A 19,991-nucleotide genomic window follows, 5' to 3' on the forward strand; every position below is an offset into this window, starting at 1 on the left:
TAGCAAGTCTCTCCCATCTCTGTCCTACTTAGGTTCACTATGAAGCATGTTATGTGTGTTTATGGAATGTATCGAAGGACAGAGTATCTTGTGGTGGTATGTATGGGGTTGAACCCAAACATAAGCATATGGATGTGCACTCAATCTTCTGCACATCAGTAGTGTCATTCCACAGATTTGGACCGCAGCAAATGAAATCATATTCAAGTAACTAGTCGTCGATACCCTTGACTATGAATCTTCTGATATGAAGATTGGCTCCGCCCTGTAACCTAGAATCAATGACGGGGGCTCTGAATTTAGTAATGACGCTTCTATCGCTACCTCGGCGTCATCGAAGTCCGAGTCTGTACTTGCAGTTGTGTCCGAGTCCGTATCCGATTCACTGTATGGAATGTCTGCGTCGTCAACCTTCCAAGTGACGTAGTGACGCGTTTGAACAACATCGACCCCGGGGGCGAGGCTGGCTGTAACACCAGGGAACTGGTCTGAAAGTGGCGCTCTCGGATCCATGACCACAGGAAGTTCGAAGAAAAGGCTCAGGGATATATCCAGTCGCCTGCGGCCTTGCAGCGCAGGGAAGCCTGCAAGGTCGATTTGGGATTCATGTGCACTATCCAGCTCGTCAGCAAGGAAGGGCAGCGTCCAAATATCTAGCCATTTGAGGTTTGGATGTGACATCAGAACGAGCTGATCGCCTTCGTGCTCCTTGAAACAAACGAGATGCTCCAAATTAGGACATTGGTCGAGCCAAGGCTGGAAGGAAAAACTCTTCGGGGCTTTAATGTGGACGTAGACGTGAAAGAATCGGAGATTGTGGCCATATTGCGATAGGAAAATCAACATCGTGTCACCGAACGACAAGAGGTTTTCTTCAGACGCCAAGGTAGGCCATGACCCCAGGAGAACTGTCAGGTTTTGCAAAGCAGGCATCGACCAGGAAATGGTCGTTGGGGGGTGGCACTGAGAATTTGCAGGCGTCATCAGGAAACGAAGATCGCGCAGATACGGCAAGTACAAAGACATCTGATCTTCTTGTGAGATGATCGGAAAAGTTATTGTCAATGAAACAAGACTCGTGAATGGTTGAAGAAAACTGATCTGGAAATGGTCTTGCACGGGATTGATATCCACTTCCGACGTCGAGAGACGCGAAGCGACTTCTGACACGACTGGAATCCACCGGATAAGAGATGTGGTTGAGAATTTACGCTGGCTGAGCGAAATTGAAGAAAGACGCGGACAAAGTTTCACGATCTTTTCCAAATGATACGCGTAGGTGGCTCCGCCTATGAAGTCTGGCGCAAAAATGTTAAGCGTGATCTTCTCAACGAGTGGTCTAAGGTAGTTTGGTGCGTCGGTGATTGTCTGAAGAAATCGCTTGACTTGCGTTGGGGAAACAAAAATTACATCACTGTAGAGATGGCGAGTGCCGATAGCGTGCCACCGATGGCAGCTGGAGATGATGGACTTGACAGTGCTCACCGACTGCCGCCAGCCTGGATTCGCAAACCCCCAGCCGTACGTAGGATTGGACTTCAGAGTGGATTGAGCAGCTGCTGACAGCCGCTATTATGCAACGTTATCACGTGAAGCCTGCTCATGGTCTGTCTTTTGTTCCAAGCGGAGCAGTATAGAAAACTAAGGTCTCCATGCCGGATGTTCACCCTGATTGCACTATGAGTGGTAGTTATGAAGAATTTCACTGAATATTGATATTGATTCCCAACATCAAGGGCAGTCATAAGTATTGTTGACTCACCCGTTCCGCCGAATTACTGAGACGCTCGATCCAAAAAGAAGGACAATTTCTAACATACAGATTACTGAACAAACTGATTCGAAGAACAGGGCATCAATGGGACGCACAACGAAGTAGGTAACAATTACCAGCAGTCCAACGTACATACACTAATGAATCTCATCTGGCCCGCAGGGCCTCACATGGTATCGGTGGTCGCTAGCACTTCAATGATTGGATTCAGGCGAGTTGGGCATATTAAGTGATGATACAGCCTTCGGGCAACTGAGGCAACCCGTCGGCGCCAAGGTCGAGACCTGGAGGGAGCTCGCCCATTATCTCCACTGGCGGAGAGCCGTACGACTGCATCTGCGTTCGAAGAACTTTCGTCAATGATCGAGCATCAATACAACGTAGAATGCATGATGAATGCGTACCTCAGTCATGAGCGACACGACTGCTGCATTCTGGGACGAGTCGCTGTCGCTATACGAAGGGTCCTCGAAGATCGCGATCATCTTCGCAATACTGGCATGCTGCGCCGTGTACTGCCTGTACTGCTGCTCACTCAATGTCGCCTTGTTCTCTTCGAGGTATGGCGGGAACTGAAATGGCAGATTCAATGTCAACCTGCGATGGATGAAAGAGTGTGCGAAGACGCCGACCTTGTCTGAGAGCTCCTTGAAAGGTTCATACAGAATATCCTTGCTCATCAAATGGCTCATCATGCCGTCCAGCAGGCCGCTCAATTCATCCTCTGTCTTACCTTCCCCAAACTCGGCAAGTAGCTTCTCCAGGTCGTCGTCATTCGTCGAAGCCGCCTGCGAGTCCTGACACGAATCGTTCAGTCTTTTCATGCACAAACTTAGTAGCAAAGAGTAAACGAACTTACCCGGAGATTTTGCTCGCTCTCTTTTAACTTCTGCATTGCCGCACGAATGTTCTTTTGAAAGTCATCTTCTGCGGCGCCCGTTGCTTTCTCCCTCTCTTTCCCCGTATCCGCCTCTGCGCCCGTGCTAGCCCCCGGCCCAGACTTCGCAGTAACACCTGCAATATCGTCAAGCCCCGGCACCGCACCATCCATGCCTTCGATCAGCATTGCCTCCCATGCCTTTCGGAACGCCTCCTCCCGGCGCTGCTCTTCTGCAGGGTCCACTGATGCAGCGCTACCAGGGACCTCACCCGCATTACCAAGTGGCGCGCCCATATCGCGCATCAGCGACTCCATCCCCCGCGCGAGTTCACGTGCGAAGTCATCGGAGAAGTCATCCGAGCCGGCGGGCGCCACGGCAGACGATGAAGGCAGAATCGTAGATTTAGACGTCAGCGGGGGAGCCGCTGTAGGTTTTAGTGCCTCGGTAGAGAACTGATCCAGCACATCTGTAGATGATTTAGAAGGCGTGCAAGTTGAGCGGTTCGATTATAGAGTAACGCAAAGTCAGGTAAGAGCGTACCATCCAAGTCGTCGACGTCCTCGTCAACATCTACGCGCGCCTTTTGCGAATTTACGCCGCTCATGATTTTTTTCGAATGAGATAGTATGCACCGGAGGATGGATTGTGGTGGTGGTTGGAATCCAAGTAACTTGTTTGTAACAGTAGCTGCCTAACCGAGTTACATATCATGTGCTAATTGGATCGAGTCGAGTACCATTCAGTGATAATACATCTTAGAGGTCAACATGTAGATGGTATATTGACTCTCCGAGCGTAGATGACGATGACCATAGAGCCTCATAGAACATTGAATTGACGAGATTGCAGCGAGACAGGTTGAAACATGTATGTCATCTCACCAAAAGTCAGAAACGCTGCACAAATTATGATAAGCTCAAATTCATCTTGCAGCTCCAGCAGCAAAACCTTCTATTGAAAGAAGGCAACGAAGAGATCCGAAGTCCCATGCAATAGATATCGTCTTCTGTTAATGCCAGCGCCCTCCTAGCTCAACTGGCTCAGCAGCTGGTTGACCTTGGACTCGACATCTGATGATGAAAGGTTGTCCAGCTCGACGTGCTTTTCCACACCATGTTCTGTGATGAGAAAACAACACCACATCGATGGGAGAGACGGGAAGGAAGGCGAATATCCATGAACATGAGTCGACGTAAGATCCGTATCACCACGAAGTACGCACCAAACCGCGCGAACACTCGCGCTGGCGTCCCCCTTGCCTCACGAATCATCACAGGAAGATCTGGGTTATTCTGCTTGATGACAGGGTAGTTGGCCTGGATGAATTGCCTGGAATTGCGGTATTGCATGTAAGTCGAACCGGGATGCGAGTGAATCACATCCACGTGTCAAATGAAGCTGACCGTGTTCCTGCAGATGCAGCGCCCGTCTGTGAGCACAGAATACGAATCTCGCGAATGGTAGGAGATAGTGCTCGAGCGAAAGACATGGCGGTTAGCTCTCTCTGGGATGAAGTTACAGTATGCCTGTTGAGCCGATTTAGGCACACATGGTATTACGTCATCAATTCTGGTTGACAAGGCCACGCTCATCGCACGCTGGTTTTCAACCGCGTTTGCGCATCGTGCTCGACGTTCTTCACGATGGAAGGCGACCAACAACAGCAAGATGACTGGGTAAATAGCCGCAAGAACCGTCTCCCGTCTTTTACCGAGGTGCTTTCGAGGAGGACGAGACCGCCTGTTGACCTGTTCATGTTCTAGTATGTCGATCACATATTCGTATCACTGCACTCATCGTGAGCGTCTCGACAGTCTTTTCTTGCAAAGAGAGGGGGCCGAGGACATCCTTGATTTCTGGCTTGATGTTCAGCAGCACGAAAATCTGTGTCGAGCGTACTTCAAGGATGTGCGTAAGTCGGGACGAACAATCAAGGAAGACTGGCCGCAGTATTGGGACTATGCTCGACGACGAGGGTCCATCTACGGCACAGTCGTCGGTCTCAACCCGCATACGGGCACCAAACGGAGCACCGCGAGCACCGGTGAGATGCTCTCTGAACAGGATAAATACCTTCTCGCCGCGGCCGGCGACGAGAAGGCCGGACGCTCAACGAGCCCGCGCTCTCCTTCCCCCGATCCTCGCCTGCTTGCATCCACGTCTCCCGCCACGGCCGTTGAGCACGATCAACAGCCGCGCTCATCCACCCCTTTCTCCCTCTCCGGCCGCACACCGACACTCTTCCATAAACGGGCCTCGCGCGCACCGACGATCATTCCTCGTTCTGCGGCCATAACCCGTCTCGACCTTATCGCTTCCGCCGAACGCATCTTCCTCCGTTACCTCTCTCCTGCAGGTGCCGCACCCGGTTCGGGCGAGTCGCACGAGATCTACCTCCCGCCGTCGCTACGTATACACAGCTTCCCACTGAATAGCACGCAGGAGCCGCGCTCGCAAACAGAGCTCGCACTGATGGCGCAAGTCCCAGACATGTTTCATTCGCAGAAGGAGTACTGTTTTCGTGCGATGGAGCAGGACGCTTTCCCGCGGTTCCTGCGGGCAAAAGCATTCGGCAATCTCACGCCCGTGTCGGCACTCGTGCGGCTCGTTGCAGGGCTCGTCATCCTTTGGATCGCCCTGGCTGTTGCATTTTCGCTGGTCTTCTTGGATGTGAAGCCTAAATCTGTCCGGTTCTTCGTAAGTCGCTCTATTAAGCATACGCACCGCTTCTGAGCCTTCGTTGACTGTGCATTCAGCTCTTCATCCCCTTCGCATTCGCCGTCCTCTTCCTTATCTCCCATCAGTACGAACTCGACCCCATCCTTGTCTTTTTAGGTCAGTCCGAAACGACGCCCTTCCGCACGTTGCATATCCGCGAGCCATATGTCAAGAAGCTTCTCCTCGGCCGAGCTGTCTGGGTGACCATCCTTGTCGCCGCCTGTGTCACCGCTCTCACGCTCATTTTCTGGGCCGTGCCCGGCCATCGACTGTGACTGTAACCGTTCCGCCCTGGCTCTCGCCCGACATCCGTCACACGTCGAGCATATATGATGCTCATATCCAAATGCCGCTCTCGCTCTGCGGTCCTCCCTCCCTCCTCTTATACTTCACCCCCATTTTCTATTTCTTCGCTCCTTCCGTGTCGATATCGAGCTAGCCTAGAAAGCCTGTGTACGGGATACCGAGACCAACCAAACGCTGATACTGGTACACGATCGATACCTAGAACTTGACGATGCACCCGACTGCCCGCGTAACTTAATATCCTTCCCTTCCCTGTTGAATAAATATCTTCATACCTTTACACATACCTTGCCCCGTTCATACCTTCGCCGTCTTCCTATACCCTTTAGCCTTTATTCTTCTCACTTGTACCTCGCTTCTTCTGCAACGCTCCCCCCGCCGCTCCTTTAGTCGCATGGACTATTCGCTCCCCCCTGCCCCGTCCCGCCTCCTCCCTGACTATCGCTGCCTGCCTGATTTATTTAATTATAGGTTTTTCTTGACGAACATGAAGCATATGAGGATTGACATTGTTGGGTTATGAATGTGCTCAATGGACGCGGGGGAGGCGTCAAGTGATGCACTGCGACGGTGAACAAATTCTCCTGATGTGATGAACAACTTTGAACCAAATGGTAGCAGGACGACTGCACTGCGAAGTGATGGATCAAGCAATGTGCGGCGCAATACTCTGAGCCCAAGACTACGATGATACTATACAGTCGTGACTGGACCTTTATACAAAATCCTCCATCGCCAATAAGCGGGCATGTAACATCTTTCCCATTTGCGTCCCAAGGTATGACATACCCTTCCTCCTCAGACCTACCAGAGCTTTCAGCAGCGGCATTGGGCTCTCGTTAAACGTGCACTCCTCAAGAAGCCTCCCTGTGACTTAGCTTGACAAAGCCGTCGCTCTGCACGCCCGCCGTCCCAGGAGTCGTGTAGATGCCCAAGAAAGCGCACAGCTCGAGGTACGTCTCGTAGTTATTTAAGTACAACTCGCCAGCCCAGAGGCTCAGCTGCGACCGAACGATGCGCGGTGGAGGTACCCACCCAGACTTAGGAAGTGAAGAGATTGAATAGAAATCGATATTGTTGAGGTGTCTCATTGCCTGTGTAACGCGAGGTGCGTACATGTGTAGGTGCACGGCGGTGCTGCGACGTAACTCTGGCAACAAGGCGTTTACCTCATAAGGGCTGAGAACGACTAGAAGGGCTGTGTCCTTCGTACTCGATATGACCCAATTTGCGGGGCGCAAATACTGGGTGATCCCAGATACATCATCAAGCAGTACTGTTGTCATGAAATCTGCGGGCGCAAACAGGTGATGTGACCAAGATCCAGAATCATGGGGGCTTGAATCTGGATCCAAAAGGCGGAAGAGAGGGATGAATGCAGAAGAATTGTGCGGGATCTGTCCAGTTTGAACGAAGGTACGGACGGCGGAGGGCAATCGGTGCTGTGCGGGTTGGTTACATGGAGGTCTTTCCACTTGCCTCTCCCGCTCGGTTTCATGGCTGACCTCTCGTTCCTGCTCTTCCTCCATGCACGAGTCAGACAATAAGGAGACTCCAAGCTGCTCGAAACGCTCGCGCATCTCTGGGGCCTGATATGCGGAGGTATATAGTGGATGACTTGCATTTGCGTGCTTCCCATACATGTCTTCCAATGTGCGAGCTTCGGATTGACCCTAGACGGCCTTCAATGCATGAGTATCGTTGTCTGAGGTGAACGCAAGGTCTGCCTCATTGCGCTGTTTGTAGTCGATCCCTTGCTGATCCCAGTGAGGTATGTGGTGTCGAATATCCTCACACGTCTCTAGCATCGCCCATCGTAAAATGTCGGGAACTTTAACAGCATCGGAGACGCTCGCACACGCTGCTTCCCGAATGCGCCTATCGACCTCCAGTGGCGCAAAAAAACATCACGGATTGTCCGTTCCCAAGCTTTCGCATGCGCATGCATCCTATGTTAAAGCGTCAATATCTTGAGATTTTTTATAGGTATGCGAGATTGCTTACCCTGAATCAGCCTGTCCTTGGTCACCTTTGGGCCTAGCGTGACGACCGCCCGAATGTTTTTGGGAAGCCTGAGGTCTGTCCCTCTTGTATGCGCGTCGTCTAAGTACACAATACACTTATCGAGCTGTCGGTTGAATGGGGAGGAGATAAATGATTCTGTCATGCCATCCAGTGTGAGTACGATAAGATGATCCGCCTCGTCGAAAAATACGGCAGCCGAAACGTCCGTCCTCAATGACAGCCAGTGACTCGCCAATTCACGGTTTTGGAGCTCCAGCATCTGCGCTCCCACGTCTAGAAGAACCCGAATTTCTGGCATTTGATGCACTAGCGTCTCGAGAAAATCTGTCGCCGAACATGGCTTGTCATCAGAACCGTGGGTGCAGCAGTAGTAGTCATTCTCCGGCTGCAGGAGGTACATGAGCACCTGTGCATTTGTGCTGAGTTGCTGGACTGGATCGCGCTGCTCAATCGATGTAGGGAGTAGATAGCGGTTATCATTCGTTCCGCTGAAGCCTGTGGTAACAAATGTTTTTGCTTCGGACAAATCCCAACCAGATGTTGCAATTTTTGTGGAAATGCTTTAGCTTGTTTAGGGAAGACGACCGATGAGAGGAAGAAGTTGACAGCACCGTGATTTCTACAAAGGGCAGGGAAGATGGAGTGTTTAAATTGTCCCTTGTCTTGCGTATTGACCCCGTCAAGCCGCCGCAGACTGAGCAGAATTTTGTCGCCGCAGTGTATCCATACCTCATACTCGAGAGCAGGGTTGTCTCCTTGGTAAAGAAGTTGAAAAGACTGGTGGAGTTGATGATCACTCTGGCCGCCGTGGTAATAGCTCGGGCATGTGAGCAAAATAGCAACGTCGGGATGCCCAAACTCTGCCCGCGGGCTCGAAACATCCTGCAACAGAAAGAAGATAAGAAGAGACAAGGTCACAGAAAAGCGATAAAATACCTTTGCTCGGTAAGGCACCGCAAAAAGAGATCGACTTGGATCGAGACCATAATCCACTCGCCAGCGCTTATCCTTCAGAACATACAAAAGAATGTGGCCTCGCAGGAGAAGCAGCCCTTTCCAGATATCACTGCCGCTGCAGTGGTCTTCGACCACAAGATATTCCTGCTGATCGACGTTGACCTCAGTAAGAAAGCGAAAAGTAGCTGCGCGGGCTGTGGCAGGTAGAAGAGCAAGCCCAAGATTCGGAATCTCTCCATCTAGCGCCATGCGATCGATGGTTGAGACGAGTGCCTTGGAAGCGCTAGCACCGACGATGCGAATCACGGGAAAACTATTCTCAGAACCCATATTCAGCTCCATCTCTTCAGGAAATTCCTGCTTGAGGGTGACGGCGATATGCTTTACCAAGGAGAACACTTGCTGTATTGTCGTCCACCGGTCTGGATGATTTTCGAGTGGCTTCTGTTGCCCCATGGTGTAGATGAGCTGGTAGCGAATGTGCAGAAGTTCATCGCTCTCGTCAAGAAGGTCTCGAGAATTGGTATGAAGCCAATTTTGAGTGTCTATCAAAGCCTGTGCCGCTGTTTTCTGTCCCACATCTTTGGCTGAAAACAGACGATCCAACCCCATCAGTTTGAAGGAGAGAATATACTCGGGCCGAACCAACAGGACACCCCCCTCAAGCAGACATTGCTCTTAAAACTGGCGTACTGTGAGTGCCACGCCGCCGTCGTCAACATTGACATTACGTGAGAAAGGCATGTAGAATATGCGCCGGTTGGTGAGTCCACAGAGGCGCTCGACCAGCAGTTGGAACATCTGGCTAGCAAGCGACTTTAACACGACAACGCGAACAGGAGAGCGACCGTTCGCTAGAGCAACTGCCGTCATCGGAACAATCACACAGGATTTGCCTTCACCCATATTAAGCTGGATGACTGCACTTTGTCCTGAAGACGGCGCTATCATATCCTCTGCGACACGAGTCTGGAGGCGCCGTGCGCGAAAGTTTCCATCAATCTGCAACAGTTCAAATGTAAGGAGTAGAGACAACAAACAACGCATAAATTTGCTGACCTGAATAAGAAGCCAGTCCGCATATGAACTCGCGGGCGCCTCATCTAAAACTGCGGTCTCCAACTCTTTGACGAGGTCTTCGGTCTTGTCACTCAGAGCTAGATCTACGAGGCGTTGAGATTGCTGATATTCGACGATGATCCGCGCATATGAGGTCAATACTTCTTTCCATAAATTCGGCAACTCGGTTCTCCGTGTGGATTATAGTAGGCTAAGAATGGTCCTGGGAGATATGCACGGCCATAGGCCTGCTTTCGCGATTAGATGGTCCATGGGCTTGCGAGCAGAAAGTGCGTATGAAATAGAGTTGAAAACACTTTGCGCATGCTTCAAACATCGCAGACGATGTTGAATGAGCGCATCGAGAGGTATGGTTTTCTCTGAAATGACCGTAGCCTCTACGCGATCGAGTTCTTCTCTACTTTGCTCCATATCTTCTCCGTGCCGCTGATGGAGTTGATCATGAGTATTATAACGAGATTCAGAAAAGATACGCCATAAGACACCGGTCCCTCCTAAACGTCGCTTCGTTCGTGAAGTGGCTGGCATGAACAGAGGGTATTCTGGGGCAGGTGGTAAGATACCCGGAGGACGCAAGCAGATGATGTCATTGAGTGTGAGAGCTGGGCGGGATGTTGTAGCGAGAAACAAATCAAGTGATCCTTTGAACGTGTACAAAGACGGTTTTGAAACGATAACAGAACTGTGATGAGTATGATGAAGAACATCCTCGATCCGCGAGACGAATTCTCGAAGGTGTACGTTGCGGGTACAACTCTCGAAAATCTCGTGAACCTCGGCCATGTGGAGACCTCAATTCAGCGAGCATGCTCGTCACTTGAAGGTGTATCAGGCTTGGTGCACGGCCATTGCCTCATCAATTCATCAGTGAGTTGATCAACCTGAGAACGACGGTGTAGTTCGAAATACGAGGTGCACCTAGTGTCAAAGTCTATCAAGCTCTCGCCCTCTATTCGAGTGGGTTCAGAAGCTGCAGGACTGCATTCTAAAGGCAAAACCGCAGAAAATATCATGCTGCGAACACAATTCGTTGCTGGCTCGAAACCATCCGAAAGATTATAGGACGAATATGAAGGTGGCTCTAAGCAGCGAGATGTGGGGATCGTGAGGAACGAAAGAATAAGCGGAATGATAGGCCGTAGATACGGTGACCTGTATATCATGGCTGGAAGACTGAACCCGAGCTCGAATTTCGCTGCCTTCGCGCCTTTTTTAGATTGACGACACAGGTCGTATATCCTCAGTAGCCAGTCTGAAAAGTCAGGCTGTAACCGCTTCTTGCTATACGACAAGGACAGCGATAATCCAGATTGGTGCATCCCGGATAACGTCAAGTCCCAAAATTTGATTATTTTCAGTAAAGGAAAAGAGGTTGTTAGTGTCAAGCTGTGTATCATTTTTGACGAGTCACATACTTCCAGTTCATCTTGGAGGCCTGTATCATCAGAAATATCTCAAGCATAGTATCGAGAGTTCTCCTGCGTCGCACGAAGTTGACCAAATGGGTCGTCTGTATAATAAAGGGCGTTGCGTACACCCGCTCGCTCCAGCAACTGTTGGCTGCCATTCTAGGGGTCAGATGGGTCCATATCGCTAGGCATGGTTCCATATATTCCCAGATTACGCGCATAGGCCAGTATCAGGTGCACAGCAGGATAGAAGTCATTGTGCTGCGACAGAGGCGACAGCTTCGACCGCTCGATGGTCTGCATTACACGAAGGTGCCTTGGGTAGAATTGTTTAGTTGGTGTCAAAGCGGCGATTTGATACAAAAATTCTGTCTCGTCCGTGGTGAGGCTTTGAAATGATAGACAACTCGCAGATCGGAGCTCCTGCAAGGCTTCTTCTGTACCAGTTCGTCGAGTCAGCGGATCAGGGAGACAGTGGCTACAAAGGGCATGCAGCAAACTTTTATAATGTTTGCTTCTGAGGCTAACGTTGGTGGTGAGATAGCCGAGGTCGGTGTTGATCTTGTAATTGTAGTAAGAGACTTGATCCCGGGATAACGTATTAATTGTGACGTTGACATGATCTCCTTCTAAACCAAAATCTATACGGCCATGAGGGATAGGGACATGACGTGTGCCATCGTGTTCCATTGCAATCGAGGCTTTGGCACGAAGGACTAACTGGTTGCGGAGCCCGAACACGGTACCGGAAGACTGGTCCTGGTCGACAACCATGCCAAGCAAGTTCTGTGATGCAAGCTCTCTCTCGTTGGTCACCGAGAACAAAAGTCTAAATCGGGGGAGATGGGGGAATATCTGACGCGTTTCGGGGTCGTAGACGACAGTGAGGAATTGTGCATACTCCAATGGTTGGAATCGACGAGCGACCATGGCAAAAGACTCGCCATGAACGTCAACAAGCTGCAAGGACAAGTCTCCTTGTATCATATAACATGGCCTATCCAGGAAGAAACGGAGGCGCCAGTTGCGCGGGGATGACTCCCAAAGATTAGACAGTGGCCGAAACTCGATATCTCCTGTAGACAACGATAGTTAGTGGGCAAAGCCATCGACAAATATTGTCGGAAAATCTCCAACCAAAGCGTCATGCCGAATGATCTCGTAGACTTCGCCAGATGCGACTTGACGCGCTCTGATGATCAGTTCGCCTTCACGCACAGCAAACAATACCTGTGAGTTGTGGGGTTTAGCGTCGAACTAATTCGAAACAGAAATACGCACTTGGTGTCCAGATATTGGGATACGAGTTGCAAAAGTCATACTTGACATATCTGCTGGAACGACATCAAACACCTTCTGCAAGATGATCGTCAAAAGGCCATGTGTAGATGCAATGCAATACTTACTTCACCAAAAATGCATGCATACGCGGGACTTTCGATAATGGAACGAGGGAGACGTCCCAATGGCTGACCATCGACAAGGAACGCACGGTCGAGAAGATTGAAATGCACTCTTTGCTTCCGCGTGTTTGATGCTGCGGAAATAGTCGTGATCCAACGAGAATTATGTCCGGGCAGTCGCTTCCATTTTTGAGACGTTGGCATGTACACGGGCCAAATGGAAGAGATAGCTTTATCTAGCCCTTGTCGATCTTGCACAATCCTCTCCCACAAAAAGACCTCTAAGAATTGGGATAGATGCTGATCGCGGATGAGGAGCTTCTTGAAGCTAGATGGCTCATTCTGTACGGAGGCAGGAAGGTGGCTATGCAGAATAGCACACCCTGCCAGGACAGCGGTGTCGTCTATGGATGAGAAAAGAAACGGGAGGTGTGCGGGGTCCACGTCATATGTAGCTCGACAGGTCGCGGCCACATTGTAAATACGTGTCTGGAGGTTATGGACTTGATCGGCTTTGTCGTTGCTCTGTAGTTTGTCGATCAGCTCGTGCATCCACCGAAAAGTTACATCCCGAGCAAATCGTAGAAGATCAAAGGCGGTTAGCATGAGGCTCCTATCGCTGGCAGAGGCAATGAGACGGCCGGCAAGGAATACTGTTCATAGATGTCAGTATGACGTATCTTGTCAAATCAAAGAGAACGTACTTATAGTTCTGACGGTTACGACTTCCGTTTAGTTGGACTTAATGTTACGCAAAAGACGACGCATCTCGCCAAGAAGGATCAACCCAAAGTGCACCTCTGCGAGCTCGTAGTGCCACTCACGCAGCATGCCATCCTCAGACAAAGGTCCGATTTGCCATGCGGCCTGCATGATGAGCGAATGGACTTCTTCGCACTTGAATGTGAGGGACGTGGTGGATAGCGCGCGAACAATATTCAGCCACTGGAGTCGCGGCCCAATGCGCAGGCCTGCGAACGCGATGTGTTCATGGAGACTGAGCTCTGGTGGGCATTCAGATTGACTTGCGATAGTGTGATTGGGAGTATGACTCGTCCCGTTCACCGCGTACTAAAGATACTCGTATGGCCCCTTGGCTAGGCTAAGTGTACAGCGGTGGGCCTCAAATTCTATCGTAATGCCAAACGTTGCCCATGCATCATGGAGCCTATCATAAAGCTGGTAGCGAAGACCGCTGCTGACACAGATATCTTCCTTGGTGGCAGAAATGCGTTTTCGACGGTAATAGGATTGAGCAAATGATTCGGTGGACGATCCAAACATGATGCGCCACTCCGTAGGTTTGGCGAGCTTGGCAAGCGTAGCATCCTTAGTTAGAACCACATGAGGTTTCGCGCTAAGGGCAGATTTCTCGGACATGCTGATATCACGGATAATCTTGTATGTGCAGTCTCTCCAGATCGCGAATGAGGAGGGACAATGTAATTCGAAAACAACAGCCTTTGCCGAAAGCTCATCAGCAGGCAGGGGCCACTCATGAACGTCAATTCGCATGCGATTAGCCCGTTTCTCCAGCTGCGTTCTCTTACAGCTATTCACCATGCGTCGTTTACTCTGCAAGCTCGCGTCAAGCTTGTAATCCATCGAGGAGGCTTGGTCCATGAGTTCCTGGTAGGAAGCGTTCTTGGTCCGGAGCTCCTCGCATTTCTTCTCGCGCTCCTCAGATGCCTTCGCCCTTATTTCTGTCTGGAGATCTTGAAGGTGGGTCGAGTCGTAAAAGTATCGGATACAGAATGACGTAGCGTCAAGTGTATCAGAAAAGATGGAGATGTGGGATGAAGTATTGGGATGACGGTGACGCAGATATTGTTCAATCCGTATGACACGCTGGAGGGATGTCCCTCGACGAAGGAGAAGCAGCTCTAAGAATGTGACGGGGATTTCAGGAGAATATCCCCGCAGCAGAGAGCATTGCACAAGCACAAGAGTGTCGATCGCGACCCACAGTTCAAGTATGGTTAATATCATGATCATGCGAGACTGGACCTCCGCATTTGAGTAGTTACAGATGTATGAGGGGTTTTAGGGTGGCGCGATGGCCTGGGAGCGCTGCACGGCGGCCCATCGGTTCTGAAGGACCGCTTCCGTCGTCTTCATAGCGTTTTCGACTTTTTGCAGAACAGAACCCGGTGTCCTGTCACCAAGCTTGTAGACGCGTCTCGTCATCTTGGCTCGCGCACAGAAAATGAGGTCGCTAGGGAACTGTTTTCTCGCACAAAGCTGTAGGATCTGCGCGTGGAGAAACAGCATGAATGATTTGTACTCCTCCAACTGAGTGAGTGATGTCTAGATAGACGCGAATGATGAGCCATAAGGGCGATCGACGCCATGTAATGAACGCGTCCTTCCATAACACATCATCGGCGATCCTCTTGGTGATGCGGCGCACGTTTGCGATGGTACCCATGCCTCGAAGGATGCCAATGAGGAGCTGGGAAATATACCGCGGGTGAACGGTATCTCGTTCCTTAGATACTTCCGAGACGGCCTTTCTCGTAGTTATCACCGAATCCAGTAGGTCGACGTTCATGTGGACCAGGCACGATGCGAATTGTTCAAGAAAATCCTTCTCACTGACGGTGGCGTCATCGACTCCACTAGCTGGTCCCAGAAAAAAGCATATGAGCTTCCCCGTTGACTCCATGATCGCTGCATTGGATGGTGAAGCCTCAAAAACTTCAAATATGGTTCGGTGTTCGAGCTTCTGAAGTACAAAAGCTGCATTTTGCGCACGAATGTGATGCACTAGCACATCTGAGACAGGTTTCGAGATCAGATTACGCTCAAGAAACAGACGAAATTCCTGACCTCCGCGCTGCATCCCACCAATAGACCGTTTCAGCTGGGTTTCGCTGAAAACATCTGTAGATTCCAAAATTTTTTGAAACATCCGGACAATGGGTAACCACTCCTGGCGCCTGTCTACAAATAGGCCTCGCTGATATTCGTTTGCAGAGTCCACGAGCAATCTGCATAGCGACAGCTCGTGTCCCTGGTTCTGGTCGCTTTCTTGTGGTAGCTTTGGGGGCAAAAATACATGATTGACAATGTAAAGCAGATTGTCGTCCGTGATAAGTGTGGCTTGAGGAGCAGGCATCGTGGTAGGAGGCAATAGAGGCATACACGCGTTCCAGTGTCGCGCTTTATACACGAGGTGTTGGGCGCTCAGGAAGAAGGCGAGCCTAGGAAGGATAACGCCGATAATCAGAACAGGCAACAGAAAAACAACACAATATATGACCTGAGTTTGACATAGCAGTCTTTAGAATCCCTTGCAATTCCTATTGTGACGAAGAATTCGGAGGGAATCATATGGTTTGGGCTTCCCTTCGCCCATACTTGGAAAAGCAGGGTGCTCCAAAGCCTGGGGCGGGCGTTGCTGATGAGAAAAGATACAATGATAGGATAGATTTGGTACCAATGGAGCGGTTTTACGTCTCATTTGAAGGACTCGAAAAAGAAGCGCTCTTCTCTGTCTAAGACCCACCCTCGAACTTAGTTCTACTTTGAACGTCTAGAAACGCTCAGTTGCTGTCTGAAAAGGTACCACCATCCATGCTCATCGTGCGGGATGATGTAGTGAGCATGTTATTTATATAGACTCCGTCAGCGCGAGCCACGATCAGCACGCGCTCGTATACACCCTTGTAGATTGGACGAGCAATACTCGGAAAACGACGATACCTCTAAGATCGCACTATGCAGAGCCCAGGCATTGCTCTTCCAACGTGATGGATGGCTCGAGTGGCCGTTCTGTGCTTCTGCACTGGGGTGCGCGCGGGGGTGCAGGAAATTGGGCTTTGTTTGGTGCGAATCACAGAGCGTGGCCGTCTTTCTTCAAGGTACTCAGTACCGGCGTGGCGTTCGTGCCTGTAAACGGGAAACATAAGAACACACCAGCGAGAGGAGGCTTTTGCTTGTTCACTTCTCTCACCGATGCGTCTCATTTCGCGTGCGCCCCGCAAGCCGCACGGGCTTGCGAGACGATACTGAGAGCATACCCCTCAGTTCTAGCGAGCAAGCGGGTTGAAGAGGTCTGAAGTCGATATATTTTGAGACTTTGACGATGGTCGTTGAAGTAGAAGATAAATCCTGAAAGCCTGCAGCCGAAGCGTTGCACTGGATTGAGGCTCCAATGCAAATTTGTCAAGAAATGGCATCGGGTGTTGAAAAAAGTACGGCCGATTTCGGCTGCCGGACGTCCAAGTGTGCAGTTATGAGGCTCGATTGTCATAGAAAAACAAGAGCACTATGTCTCGGATATGAGTTCAGCTAATTATATTTCTTTTAAGTTCAAAGTGCTTCTTTTATAGGATAAGAGTCTATTTTCATCATTGGTGAACACCCATGGAATGAACGCGATGTCGGGGGACTGTTGATAATGTGTAGTTTACCGAATGTTGAATGATAAAGGTCGTTTGTGGGCTAAAACTCTGACAAGCAGTTCAGCCCCCAACGCGGAAAGAGTCAAAGACAGGCGCAACACAGTCGCAAAAGCGTCGATGCTAGAGCTCTTGTGAAATATAAACACGATGCGTACATAGTACACTCTATAATCGAAACAATTGCACGAGTACATCAACAATAGTGATACAAAGCATGCAAGCGATGACTGCGCTCCGATCTTCCGCTCCACGAGGTCAGTTATGATAGATGTTAGCTTTGACTTTCACGAATTCATCGTAAGATGGGGTATCACCGGATCACCCCCCACACTCAACATCTGGATACGAATCAGAATTTTCACGGGAGTACGGGCGTCTGGGTCTTCTCGACGTGCTCCGCTCGTCCGTCATCCCATTTGACGGTGACGCTCCCGTCCTGCGACACAAAGTGCGGGCATCAGCATTATAATCAGACGTAACGAGGTACCGTGGGGCGCGATGGGGCACGCCACAGTGAGATGAGGAGAAAAGTGTAGACGCACCTGATTACCGAAGTACGCGGCTTTGACCATATGACAGAAAAGTCCGACTTCGACCACGCCCGTCAGCATCTTGATCTTCGCAAGGATCTGCAAAAGCGCACGAGCACGACAGCGCATCGACACCAAAGAGCATGGAAACCCAAAGAAAAACGACCGCCCCCAATGTCAGGTCCAACTGCACAATATTTAGGGAAAAGCCCTCGCGGCGCACCGAGTACGGATCAGCGAGCATCTGCCGCGGGAACGGCGCGTCGATGATGAAATTGCCGTTGTCGGAGACGACGGGGCCCGCCTTGGCCTTGGCCATGCGGAGCGCGGCCTGTGGCGCACCGAGGTGGTGCAAGTTCTGCAGGAGCTTTGCATAGGCGAAGGGGGCGACTTCGATCGGCACTCCAGGAGTGTACTGGGGAGGAAGCGGGAATCAGTGTTTGCTGCTGTTGGAGGGTTATCAGCGAAGCGGAAAGTGTGGGACCTACGGTCGTGCCAAGAACGTCAGAGTTCTTGCGGTAGTCTGCGACAACAATGAAGCTGAGATGCGCAAGTGTGGTTGAGAGAAGATTGTAGCGACTAGAGATGGGGAGTGCGTACGTTCTCGCAGCTTCGGCGAGGACCTTCTCGCGGAGATGGCACGCGCCTCCACCTTTGATGCAGTTCAGGTCCTTATCAACCCTTTGGTACAGAAGTCAAGTCGATCAGACACATACAACAAATTGGGAAGGAGCAGGAACGGCAGATGACTCACTCGTCTGCGCCGTCAATGGTGACGTCGATAGTGGGGTACTCGTCGACGTCACCTAAGCGGAGATGGGACTGCACAATGAGCTGCTTCGACTGGAACCCGGTGGGGATGAAGACGCGGTCCTTGTTCAGCTCATGTCCCTGCGCAACGATGCGCTCGACGACATAGGGCACGGTCGACCCTGATTCATGTGAAGCGATCAATCGAGGGGGAAGCAAGCACGATGAAACGATAGTGTTTGTAAGTGTATGATTGGGTTTGTCTGTGATAGGTGCCTGTGCTGACGTACCGGATCCGATGCCGATGACTTTGTGTTCTGGGAGAATGTGTTTGTCGACTGCAGTCCAAGCTGCGAGTCGCTTAGAAGATTCTATTACGCTGAGCTTTTGGTTCACTGATAACATCGACGAAGGGGAGATGAGTCGTTGAATAAATAGAGAAAAAAATAGTACTCACACGCCACCACAGACTCGGAAGGGGGTATGGGCACCGCCGCAGGGCGAAGAGGAGTGGTGTCTACAGGTGCGCTGAGAGACATTTGAACAAGAATAGGTTGTGAGAAATCGAAGGAGAGAAAAAGAGCAGAACGTCAGCAAAAGAGCTTCAGATCATGCAGGTAGGGGTAAAAGGACCTGAGATCATCGCAAGGAGGATGTACAGCATTACACGCTGAGCGGAGAGAATAAGCCTCGGGAACAGGTCGGCTCTCTCAGCCGTGTCCGGTTCCCCATGTTCACCGTATCTCCGCATCCTCTCCGAGTAGTGAAGGACGTGAGAGGAATGGACCTACGCTGAGTCGGGTACGGACGGTAAAGGCATCTTCAGGCGCAGCGTTCCGAATTTCGTGGCTTGCAAAAGCTGGAGTATGTGGGGTACAGAGAGTGACGATCCTAGACGAGGTCGAGCCAGCGGTAGATGAAAGCGAGAGTGAAGAAGAACGGGTGAAACAGGAGGCACAGTCGAAATGCGGGCGTCGCAGTCGAGCCGTGGCAACGTCCTTGACACACAACCAGTTCGTCGCTCTGTGACTTTGTTAGACGTTCCCTCGTTCGCTCCTGTCTTTTTTCTCAAAGCAGCGTAGTGGCACGCACACTCGTCTGGAAAGCTTGTCGCTCTAGGTCTGGAAGTAATCCGGAGCTAGGAGGACGTGCGGCCGAACAGCGATCAGGGGCTTTGGCTGCAAGATGAAGGCTATCCGAGGTGCGTCGCCCGCGCTCGCTCCCACCCACATCTAGACCCTATCCCCGCAGGCGTCCTTTTCAGTTGGTCAGTACGAGCTCGCCATATGACATATTACCATCGCGCTAAAATCGTCGCGGTAGTGACTCGGCAGTAAAGCAAATTCTACTTTCCATGAACGAGAAGCAGAGTTTCATCATTGAGGACTTGGATGATTTCCATGTTCTTATCAAGGCAGATGAGGAGTGGAGGGTTAGGAAGGAACTCGAAGCTGAGGTACGATCGATCATTTCCATCTTACACTCGATGCAGTCCTCACAGCATTGTCATTCGATATCTAGCTGGAGAAGAATACGTACAGTTTAGAGTGACGACTTGATTGTTTGAGCGGCATATGCCTTGTGTTTGACCGCTATTTAAAGGTGCTAGGGCTTCCGTGACATCTTGTACAGTGAGCCAATTGCAGTTTATATATATATATCAATTCCCTCCCCCCATCCGCAATGTTCTTGCATGCGTCATTCTTGTTCTTTGCGAACTCGGCAGACAGCTTTCAAACGCCAATACATCGC

General features: G+C 50.7%; 10 protein-coding genes across 10 annotated transcripts; 2 read left to right on the forward strand and 8 right to left on the reverse strand.

The window, feature by feature from the left end:
• Nucleotides 1–211: 211 nt before the first annotated feature.
• On the reverse strand, nt 212–846 carry HETIRDRAFT_107929 (uncharacterized protein; the record flags this gene model as incomplete). The annotated part of the gene is made up of 2 exons (XM_009554632.1): nt 212–265; nt 325–846. 2 exons carry the CDS (start codon nt 844–846, stop codon nt 212–214), a joined length of 576 nt encoding a protein of 191 aa, XP_009552927.1.
• A 1,153-nt stretch (nt 847–1,999) lies between these two features.
• On the reverse strand, nt 2,000–3,259 carry HETIRDRAFT_164353 (peroxisomal biogenesis factor Pex19; the record flags this gene model as incomplete). The annotated part of the gene is made up of 5 exons (XM_009554633.1): nt 2,000–2,110; nt 2,179–2,346; nt 2,407–2,571; nt 2,634–3,121; nt 3,196–3,259. 5 exons carry the CDS (start codon nt 3,257–3,259, stop codon nt 2,000–2,002), a joined length of 996 nt encoding a protein of 331 aa, XP_009552928.1.
• A 422-nt stretch (nt 3,260–3,681) lies between these two features.
• Nucleotides 3,682–4,144, reverse strand: HETIRDRAFT_330932 (uncharacterized protein; the record flags this gene model as incomplete). The annotated part of the gene is made up of 3 exons (XM_009554634.1): nt 3,682–3,773; nt 3,878–3,984; nt 4,059–4,144. The coding sequence occupies 3 exons, from the start codon at nt 4,142–4,144 to the stop codon at nt 3,682–3,684; spliced, it is 285 nt and encodes a 94-aa protein (XP_009552929.1).
• Nucleotides 4,145–4,279: 135 nt separating this feature from the next.
• HETIRDRAFT_391140 (uncharacterized protein) lies at nt 4,280–6,185 on the forward strand. The gene is made up of 3 exons (XM_009554635.1): nt 4,280–4,417; nt 4,470–5,352; nt 5,412–6,185. The coding sequence occupies exons 1-3, from the start codon at nt 4,299–4,301 to the stop codon at nt 5,646–5,648; spliced, it is 1,239 nt and encodes a 412-aa protein (XP_009552930.1). The 5' UTR covers nt 4,280–4,298; the 3' UTR covers nt 5,649–6,185.
• A 348-nt stretch (nt 6,186–6,533) lies between these two features.
• Nucleotides 6,534–7,322, reverse strand: HETIRDRAFT_423186 (uncharacterized protein; the record flags this gene model as incomplete). The annotated part of the gene is made up of 1 exon (XM_009554636.1): nt 6,534–7,322. The coding sequence occupies one exon, from the start codon at nt 7,320–7,322 to the stop codon at nt 6,534–6,536; it is 789 nt and encodes a 262-aa protein (XP_009552931.1).
• Nucleotides 7,323–7,557: 235 nt separating this feature from the next.
• HETIRDRAFT_423187 (uncharacterized protein) lies at nt 7,558–9,273 on the reverse strand (the record flags this gene model as incomplete). The annotated part of the gene is made up of 4 exons (XM_009554637.1): nt 7,558–7,628; nt 7,684–8,199; nt 8,316–8,586; nt 8,641–9,273. 4 exons carry the CDS (start codon nt 9,271–9,273, stop codon nt 7,558–7,560), a joined length of 1,491 nt encoding a protein of 496 aa, XP_009552932.1.
• A 66-nt stretch (nt 9,274–9,339) lies between these two features.
• On the reverse strand, nt 9,340–9,612 carry HETIRDRAFT_331204 (uncharacterized protein; the record flags this gene model as incomplete). The annotated part of the gene is made up of 1 exon (XM_009554638.1): nt 9,340–9,612. One exon carries the CDS (start codon nt 9,610–9,612, stop codon nt 9,340–9,342), a length of 273 nt encoding a protein of 90 aa, XP_009552933.1.
• Nucleotides 9,613–11,309: 1,697 nt separating this feature from the next.
• On the reverse strand, nt 11,310–15,671 carry HETIRDRAFT_430851 (uncharacterized protein; the record flags this gene model as incomplete). Its single annotated transcript, XM_009554639.1, has 8 exons — nt 11,310–12,110; nt 12,369–12,380; nt 12,432–12,506; nt 12,557–13,206; nt 13,378–13,577; nt 13,626–14,554; nt 14,654–14,794; nt 14,838–15,671. The coding sequence occupies 8 exons, from the start codon at nt 15,669–15,671 to the stop codon at nt 11,310–11,312; spliced, it is 3,642 nt and encodes a 1,213-aa protein (XP_009552934.1).
• Nucleotides 15,672–17,317: 1,646 nt separating this feature from the next.
• On the reverse strand, nt 17,318–18,644 carry HETIRDRAFT_56477 (uncharacterized protein; the record flags this gene model as incomplete). Its single annotated transcript, XM_009554205.1, has 7 exons — nt 17,318–17,395; nt 17,502–17,588; nt 17,713–17,904; nt 17,978–18,029; nt 18,090–18,170; nt 18,244–18,421; nt 18,530–18,644. 7 exons carry the CDS (start codon nt 18,642–18,644, stop codon nt 17,318–17,320), a joined length of 783 nt encoding a protein of 260 aa, XP_009552500.1.
• Nucleotides 18,645–19,424: 780 nt separating this feature from the next.
• HETIRDRAFT_164342 (uncharacterized protein) lies at nt 19,425–19,790 on the forward strand (the record flags this gene model as incomplete). Its single annotated transcript, XM_009554640.1, has 4 exons — nt 19,425–19,440; nt 19,491–19,506; nt 19,563–19,695; nt 19,761–19,790. 4 exons carry the CDS (start codon nt 19,425–19,427, stop codon nt 19,788–19,790), a joined length of 195 nt encoding a protein of 64 aa, XP_009552935.1.
• Nucleotides 19,791–19,991: the final 201 nt, after the last annotated feature.

The sequence above is a fragment of the Heterobasidion irregulare genome, assembly GCF_000320585.1.
Source record: "Heterobasidion irregulare TC 32-1 unplaced genomic scaffold scaffold_13, whole genome shotgun sequence".
NCBI lineage: Eukaryota > Fungi > Basidiomycota > Agaricomycetes > Russulales > Bondarzewiaceae > Heterobasidion > Heterobasidion irregulare.